This window comes from Mauremys reevesii, linkage group 21 (genome assembly GCF_016161935.1).
Source record: "Mauremys reevesii isolate NIE-2019 linkage group 21, ASM1616193v1, whole genome shotgun sequence".
NCBI lineage: Eukaryota > Metazoa > Chordata > Testudines > Geoemydidae > Mauremys > Mauremys reevesii.
Window position 1 is genome coordinate 8,455,354 of NC_052643.1, and position 9,138 is coordinate 8,464,491.

Below are 9,138 nucleotides of genomic sequence, written 5' to 3' on the forward strand. Positions count from 1 at the left end.
ATCCTATGAAATGGTTTTATACTCCCATTCCCTGCTTCCTTAGCCTGGCCTCCCATCTCTCTCGTTAGCAATCTCAGTGGAGATGACAAGCATAGATTGAGGAGTAAACTCCATTTTCATCCCTAGAGGTGGTTGCTTCTGGAGGGTCATCACGGAGGACGCTGGCTCTGCTGCTGCACCTGCCCCGGGGACTTCGTTCTCTGGTGCAATCATGAGGCACCTTTCATGCGTATCACGTATATAAGGGCTCCAGCTCCCCTGGACTGAGTGGGTATTCTGCCATTGCCTGCAATGGCCACAAAAGCAGGCCCTCTGCGAGCAACACACCACGTGAGGCCTCCCTGATGTTTCTCTTAGAGGAGAGCGTTTCATAAACAGCCCTATCCTACCCATCCACACCCGCCAGCAGCGAGACAGGCGGGAGCTGCCAGAAACCAGCCCCACGCCCCAGCGCGCCCCCACGTGAGGTGCTCCAGGGGAAGGGCAGATGATAACAATCCCAGCTCTAGCAATCAATCCCGTCCTCGCTGGAGCTGCACGTCACGCCATCAAGCAAAACCTCTGGAGACACATTGCGGCTTTGAAAACCATTCCTCCCCCTTTAGCACCCCCCCCCCCGAGCAAAATACTCATAAAATCAGTGGAACGTGCTCAATGTGAAAGGAAGAGTCTGGGCTGCCTGACGTAAAGCCAGGTGGCTCTAGCATCAACAGCAAGCCGGTTCCTGGTGGAACAAGTCTGGGTTTGCTGCAGGTATGATGTTAATAGCCCCTGCAGTCTGGGAGAAGCAGATTGCAAGAGGAGGCTGTCTAGGAAAAGCATCTTGCTCGGGCTGGGTTTTTATTGCGACACATAGAAACATACCGAACTGCAAAACTCCCCCTGGGGAATGTCAGAGCCAGTTCCGGGCGCGGCTCCACTGAGAGGAGATAGTTTGGGGAATATAAATCCAGAAAAACTTTAGCATTGATGGATTCTACACGCCAAGGGCCTTATCCCCTAAAGTCCTTGGCAACCGCCAAACTGCTCAATGGAGTCCACTGGAGTGGCACCGACACAGTGACCCGACCGAGACAGGTCATGGTCTGCTCTGGAGAGGATCAGCCCCAGAGAGGCAGTGTTCATTAGTGGTTAGGGCTCTCAGACCCACCCCCACATGTGTTTTGGGTAAGTCACTTCCCTGCTCTGTGCATCAGTTTCCCCATCTAACGGTAGGTACACTAATACTTTCCTACATGAAAGGAGGGTTTGCGAGGCCGAATTAACCGAGTTCAGAGGGTTGGGTGAAAGGTACTATAGAGAGTCGTCCAGTGTTATTGGGTTTGCAGCATATTTGAAAATATAGAGGTCCCTCGTTACTCTGGAGAGTTTTTTTGTTTTGTTTTTTCCAGCTCTCTTCACTGCATTTTTCCAGCCCTTTAATCCACTTCACTGATACCCACAAACAAACAAACTCCCAGCCACTTATGCAGCTGCAATGCCCCGTGGCTCTAATTCCTTCCCACCAAGATCTCTGCTCTGGCCTGAGCTGCACTTTGTGCTCATCACCACAAATGTACACTGTACGGCAAGACCTGAAATGGCCTCTTGCCTCTCTGCTTGTCTTTGTCCAAAAGATCCTGTCTGTAGTTTAGGGACAACGAGGGCTTGTTTTAAAATCATTGTAGGAAACTTCAGAGTTCCAGGTCCCTGAATCCAGCCTAGCTGAAATGTACTACCTCCCTGACAGCTGTTCTGGGCCTGCATATAATCATCATCATCAGACCGAGCTCTTCCATAACTTCAAACGAAGTCCCATCATGCAAGCGACTGAGGAAGATGATGTGCAGAAGAGCTCTGTGTATGCATGAAAGCGTCTCTCTCCCACCAACAGTTGTTCCAATGAAAGCGATGACCACACCCTCCTTGTCTTGCTGATACTTAGGGTCACCGTTTTCAATCCTGGCTGCCTAACGCCTGCTTCCTAAATCTATCTTTGGGCACTTCAGTATTAATGGCCTGATTTCCCAAGGCACTGAGTGTCCAGCAGCTGCCACTGACCTTAGATTATGAATAGCTCAAGCACCTCTGATAATGAGGCCAGTTCTAGTCTATGGGATTTAGGAGCTTGGCTTTAGGCACCCAGCATTGAAAATTGTAACCTGTCTCTCTGCTGGCATTAGCTAGCAGAACTCTTCCTTCAGCATAACGAGCACAGCACCTCTCTTGCCCAGACAGCTACCCACCATGCTGATGGGTGCCTAGCTAGCTAGAGAATGCGGTCACACATGTAACAAGGCCCCCTTCACTAGGCGATTCCCCATCTTGAGGCCCCACTAGAGCACCCCCGTGGTTTCCAATGCAACCTTGTTAGAGACCCACCTTTGTTATTATTTTATATTGAGTGAGGTAGGTCCCAGTGCTAGGTGCTGTACATACACATAGGAAGGCCAAGTCCCTGCTCCAAAACTTACACTCCGAGAAAGTAACTGAGGCACAAAAAGAAAGAGAGCAAGCAAGCTGCAAACCGACATGATTTTACAGCCCAGTGCCTCTATTTAAATTATGCGTCTCACGGGCGGCCCGCACTGCCTCTCAGTCTAGCCCTGCCAGGTGGCTGATTTCTTACAGGCATTATGGCAGAGGTGGGTGATAGGGGAGACCTGAAACAGCACAGGGCAGGGTCCTTATGGATCAGTTCAGGGAGGATGTTCCCTGCATAAGGGCTCTTGGACAGACTTCCACTGTGGTTTAGCACTGGGCTTGCATTGCCTCTACTTAAGGAGTCCGGCACACGCATGCATAGAAAAACCCGTTGCCCCCAGCTGCCCTTTCCATGGCACATGGGCTTTTGGTTGGGAGCTGGAGCACTCGCTTTGATAAGCCCTCGTGCAGCACACATTAAAGTCTTTGCTGCTTAGACTCACTCCTAGGGCAGAGCATGGGCCCCACAAGAAGCACCGAGTCCTATTCACCATCCCCATGGGTTTATTAGTTAACTAGCAGAGGTGCGGGGCTGTGGGGGAAGCTGCTGGCGCATGGAGATTCAGGAGACCGCTCACGCTGGCCCCTTTCGGAGGCAGTTCGGGGAAGGGAAGGAATGAATGGAGGGTCCGGTAACAGACTGAAATGGCTGGAGAGATTCTGTCGGGTGTGGCATGGGCACCGGAGCAGAGCAAAGAGACCCCCCCTCCATGGGAAGATCGAGGTGGCGCTATTGGTCAGGGATTAAAACTACAGCTAGAGACCAGGCATGGGGAGTCAGGCAATTGAGCCAGTAACACTCCTCCTCTGCAAAGCATTCAGCTGGGGAGCACCGGAAAGCCATGCGGCTGGGAGAGAGGGATTCGGTGGAGCTTGGAATGGCAAACACCCTGCAGACTGTCTTGCCCCAGGCTGCCCTTGGGGCAAACAGCTACCCATGCAAATCAAGGGCTGATGTTAAAAACAGCGACCCTAGATTAGATTCCAAGTAATGATTCAGCCCAGATACAGAAGCAACTTCCGAAAATATCTCCCCTTCCTCACCAGAGACTCTTCGCATGCATTATAATCATCAGTTAAAGCTCACAACACCCCAGGAGGGAGGGAAGTGTTATCCCCGCCATTACCAAAGGGGGAGGTTGAGGCAAGAGGTCCCATTACTTGACTAAGGTACCAAATCGGGGGAGGGATAGCTCTGGGGTTTGAGCATTGGCCTGCTAAACCCAGGGTTGTGAGTTCAATCCTTCAGGGGGGCTATTTAGGGAACTGGGGTTAAAAACCTGGGGATTGGTCCTGCTTTGAGCAGGGGGTTGGACTAGATACCTCCTGAGGTCCCTTCCAACCCTAATATTCTATGAAAGGGACCCAGAGCTGCCCAGTCCTACAGAATCGCTTGCCCTAGTGACACCTGACTCCTCCCTAAATGTGACGGTAACATCTTCAGAATCCCTTGCTAATGTATTCTAGTGGTAAACGTGAAAGGAAATTCAAAATCCAACAGTGTCTTGTCCTTCAATTTACAGATTCCAGTTACAAATCATGGGTCTGAAATACGAAATTGCCCTGGCATCCTACACTCTTCTCTCACACCCGGGCTGCAGTCTTTGCTCAAAACATGAGGCTGGGTCTTTTCAAAAAGAGCGTTTGAAGAGTTTTCTCTCTCGCACACTTGACTACCCCCCTCCAGCTTCCTTCCTAGCACCATTCTTGAATGAAATCCCAGGCCTCCGGAAGCACGAGCTGGAAGCCCTTTCATCACGCTGACAGGAGTGTTAAACGGTTCTGGGTCTGCAAGGAATGGGACAGAAGGGACAGATTCTCAGCTGGTGCAGGAATTAATGGAATTCAGCCAATCTACAGCAAGCTGGCCCCAAAGAGCTGTGTTGATTTACACCAGCTGAGAACCTGGCCCCACGTGTCTAGGTCATTGGCTTTAATGGCAGCTCTGCAGCCAATTCTCCTGCCTCCCCCACCACGATGCCCATAGGAGGCTTGCTGGCCAGTTGTGCAACACTTGCCTCATTGTTTCCATCGTTAAGGAACAAGAATCCGGAGGCACTGCTGAGAGATAAAGGGGGATGTTTTTTGGTGCTTCTCTCACACCTTCGAAGTGTGAAACCTCTTGAGACAAATCAACAGGAATGCGGTCCTCGCACTGTCATTCCCGCTGCAGCCGACGCGCCTTCGCCGCCCCGGCGACAGCCAGCAAGGGGGATGGATCACTTTAAAAGGGAATCTTCTGCCAGCTCCGGTCTCAAGATCCTTTATCGCGGGCAAGTGACAGAATGCGGCGGGCTTCATTCCTTGGGCGTGACTCCTTCTGACTCTGCGCCTATAAAAAGGGAGGGGTCAAGCTCGCAGCCCATAAGCGAGTGGGGGGGGGAACCACTGGAGGCGAGAGAAGAACTTGCACTCCAGCATGGGTTCGTTGACTGCTGCCGCCCTGCGGTTCCCGCTGCTGCTGCTGCTGCTGCTCAGCGTGAAGCCCCAAGGAAGGGCCAAAGCTCATCCCATGTACAGCTCGGCCTCCGCGGCTGAACTGGCTGACTTCAAGGTAGGGCGGCAGGCATCACTGTCAGAACGCGGTGCAACCGAGGGCTGGGGGAGCGGGGAAGGTGTGCACTGCTTTGCCATTCACTCCGTCCCCTAGGGCGATTCTATAACGCTATCTCCCCACTTCCTCTCTCTGCATTTCAGGCCCTGCTGGACCGCCTGGAGGACAAGCTCCCATCAGAAGCAGCAGAGGCAGGTCTGTCCCAAGAAATGAACGAACAGAATGAGGAAGCCCCAGGAGATGCCTCACGTCCCCTTGCTCCCAGGAACAGCGACTACGTTAGACCCCAAAGAGAAGGCCTCGCCTATGGGCGTAACAGCTGGGAGCTGCCCGAGAAACCTCCGTCTGCCCTGAGGAGCAAACTACGAGCACTGCTGAACTCGCCACGCAGCATGAGAAGGTTCTCGGATTGCTTTGGCCAACGGATAGATAGAATAGGAGCCCAGAGCGGACTTGGATGCAACAGCTCCCGGGTAAGAGGGAGAGGGAACGGCTAGATGACTCAAGCACAGCTGGGGCAATAGAGTAAGGATGAAGCAATGTTACGCTCTGGGCGGAGTTGCCAGGAAGTCACAGGTGGACTGTCTAGTCCGGGTTAAAAGATGGATGATGGATTTTGAGGGGTCTCCTGCATCAACTCTCTTGTTCTTGTGCTGCAGTGTCCAGGTGGATAATTAAAAAAAAACCAGTGGGACTTAAAATGGGGTGGGGGGTCTAGCTACAGTGCATTGGGTGACCCTCTCTCTTACACATCTTTTCTGAACTTTTAGGAAATTTCAATTTTTAGAAACAACAATGGAGACTGCGTCCTTTTCTGGCTGAGTCCCAAGCAGTCAGTTCCCTAATTTAGCATAGTGTGGCAGTGAGAACACATAACCCAGGTGGATTGGTGCACTCAGACACCAGCCACAAGAACCACCCTAGATAAAATCCTTTCAAGAAGGATGCATTTGATTCCAGAGCAATGGAATCTTCCACCGCAAGGACCATAGAAATCAGAGCCCATCTCTTGGGGGCCAATGCAGCATTGTTCCCCTTCAACATCTAGCATTCTGCTGGGTCGAGTTTTTTACAATCCAACCTGCGGGGGTTTCTACCTCTTCTTCCCATGGGAGACTCGTCTGCTATTTAAAAAGTATCAGTGCCAGTAAGTTTCCCTCACTAGGCAGACTCCAATGCTGCCTTTTCTTCATTTCAGCACATTGTTCACGGGGAACGTCCTTGATCCAAATTTTAGTAGGTTAGATCCCAGCCCCTAAGGATCAACCAGCACGAGGCTGACAACTTTGCAGTCAGCATAGACCAGGGCAAGTCCTGTTCAGCATCACGTTAGCTAGTCGTGGCTACACCCCAGTCCCAGCGGGGAGTAACTGTAAGTAGCCAGCATGGCACTGAGCACAATTGTCCGTGTCGACGCTGACTGCAGTCATCACGGTAGCTAACTCGCCTCTTCAAAGTCCTGGTCTCACCCGATAACGCTTTGTAATGATGAAAAGGCCCCTGGTTAGCCCCCTGTGAACCACACTAAACAATCCCAGTGCTCTTTGGGCGAGTCAAGGATTTAAACATTTATGCCTTAACCACCACATCTGACTCCTGTCTTAGCGCAGCTCTAGCTATTCAGCTCAAGTAGCCACGCTCTGGCACTGTTCAGGATCACGTGCAGCAGACAGTACGACGCGTTACCTTCCCACCACTTTACGATCCCAGCTAGTCACAAGCCATGGGAAGGCTCCTCTCAAAGCTTAAAGGAGCTACTAAAAAGGAACCAGCTTCCACCCTCTTTTGTGATGAGTTCAGGACAGAGGGGCCCAAACATTTAACACTGCAGCAGCCCAGCTGGAGGATGGGGGAAAAGGGATCCAGGGGGGGGAAATAAGAGGAAAAAAGGGATGCTGCTGAAATTCTCAGTGGGAAGGGCCTGCTGATGCACCAGTAGCTGCTTAAGTTGCTCCTGTCTTTAGCCACCCTTTAAAACCCTGCCTTGCATTTGTTCTGATTCAGCTAATTTTTAAGAGCAAGGATTGTTGAGTGGTGGGACTCAGGAGATCTAGGATCAAATCCTGGCTCTGCCACAGACTTCCTGTGACAAGTGACTTCATCTCTTTGTAGCCCAACTCCCGCTCTGTTAAACAGGGATAATTCTCCCGCTCTCTAGCTGCCTTGGCTGTAGTCTCTTGTGTGTGTGGATAGTACCCAGTGCACCGGGATCCCGCTCTCCGTACCTTTAGGTGCTATTGTGATGACCACTGTTTGAGCAACACAGTGGTGCCTGAACTAGAGAACTTCAGAGCTAAAAGCAGAAGCTGATGTACTTGAGCTAAAGTTCGGTACCTGTAACACGCTCACCAGTAGGTTATGCTCCGATACCTCCCCCGCCCCAAAGAATAAAGAAATGTACCACCCCTACATTTACTTGTCTTTTTCTCTCTCCTTCAGTTTTGAAGCTATACCTGGAGATGGGGGCAATCCTGATCTTCTTCCTCAGAGCCCTGGACATCGAAGCTCTTCCGAAGTCAACTGCATCTTCTTAGCTCCTCGCTGGTAACTTATGTTGCAGCAGGGACAGTAGGCGAAACTCAGCAGCCATCTGGCTTCACCCATTTGCAAACAATTTGCCCCCCAGCACCATTAGCCAAACAATGTACAGGATATTGGCTTTCTCCCTGAAGTGTAAGGGTTAAAGGATCATTTTAGTCCGCTGTCACTGGAAAGAATTCCAGCCCAGATTTCAGCACCTTGGACAGAAAGTGCAGGTCTGTTTCTTTCATCAAATAAATGAGTGCAATAAAAGGCTACGGTTAATTTTTCCATACCCTGCAGGACCTGTCTGTGTGTGTAAAAATGTAGCTCATACTCCGTTAAGAGGACCATGACAAAATCTCAGTGGCCTGCACTAATGCACCCGGTAAATAGGAGCAATTTAAGGGTATTGTGAGTCTCCTAACAAGCGCTCGGATGAATGAACCTATAAACCCCATTTAAGTCTGAGTACAGGCAGGGGCAGGTTTAAGCGTAACTGTATTATAGCCGCTGTATTAACTCAACGGTGCAGAGTATAAAACCAAAGGCAAAGAGTTACCTAGAACCAGCTTAACTTTCTTCTCCAAGCAAGACACTTACTGCTTCTGTCCTATGAAGAAATACCCCCACCCCACATACATACAATCCTGACCCCTCGGCCCAGTCCCTACGCTGACAGTGCTGTAGCCACGTGAGGCGCACCCGTTTCACACCTGCTGGGGATGTTTTAAAACTGCAGATGCACTGAGATGTCCCATAGCCCAGGGCGGCCTAGCTCCCTTTGAAGAGAAGTAGATCCCGTTTCCCCATTTTTTACATTACACCTGAGAAAAACTGAAAAAAAAGAGGCAGCTCCCATTCCCGCCTCCATCCCCACGCCAGTGCGTGTGTGACGACGAGGAGGAGAAGTGCAGATTGAGCAAAGGCGTTTTCCTCCCAGCCAGCACGTCTGCCCCGGCTCCTGAGTGGAAGCGCAAGAGACTAGGCCCACGGTAGCTGCACTTTAGCCCACAGCCACTCAACCAAATTTTGAACTTCCCCACTCCCTCGGGGAGGGGGCAGGTGTGTCCCTGTCAGTCCCTCGGGCCCAACCACTGCAGTGGCTCCCTGCCAAAAGAAGATGCTTGGTGCCAATTTCTAGCCCGCCCGCCCGGGAGAGTGTAGGTTGGTGACTCAGCAGGAGGCAGAGAGCAGCATCTGTATACAGCCGGAGGTTCAAATAAATCAACGCACAGCAAGAGTGTTGCACAGGATGCGGAGAACGGTGAAGCCGTTACTACCATCGTCACGCTACAGCTCACAGGCAAAGGGGGGGGGGGGGGGCTGCATTTGCCGCTGCCACCTCCACGAATTACACTTCAGGACACATCTTGGGCAGCTCTGCCTTACAGCAACTACTGCTGGGACCGGGGCTGAGTTTTGTTTCAGCTGGTGTTTTCTATCGGACAGAGACGGTAGCACAGCTACTGAGATACAGGAAAGCCAGCCCCAGCCTCCCTCCAAGCACTAAGGATGGAGTTAGGGCCCCAGCAATACCCAAACCTGCCTTCGCTAAGGAAACAGCTGGATACTTAGACACTTACTGGGGTGTGGGAGGG

At 51.5% G+C, this 9,138-nt stretch overlaps 1 protein-coding gene across 1 annotated transcript; it reads left to right on the forward strand.

The window, feature by feature from the left end:
• The first annotated feature begins 4,881 nt into the window (after positions 1-4,881).
• On the forward strand, positions 4,882-7,523 carry LOC120388036 (natriuretic peptides A-like). Its single transcript, XM_039509573.1, has 3 exons — positions 4,882-5,017; positions 5,161-5,490; positions 7,457-7,523. The coding sequence occupies exons 1-3, from the start codon at positions 4,883-4,885 to the stop codon at positions 7,460-7,462; spliced, it is 471 nt and encodes a 156-aa protein (XP_039365507.1). The 5' UTR covers position 4,882; the 3' UTR covers positions 7,463-7,523.
• The last annotated feature ends 1,615 nt before the right edge of the window (positions 7,524-9,138 follow it).

Bases quoted from the DNA above. Each gene is read 5' to 3' on its own strand.
- LOC120388036 (XM_039509573.1), top strand. From the start codon at position 4,883: ATGGGTTCGTTGACTGCTGCCGCCCTGCGGTTCCCGCTGCTGCTGCTG. The intron at 5,018-5,160 runs GTAGGGCGGCAG...TCTGCATTTCAG, and splicing joins CTGAACTGGCTGACTTCAAG to GCCCTGCTGGACCGCCTGGA.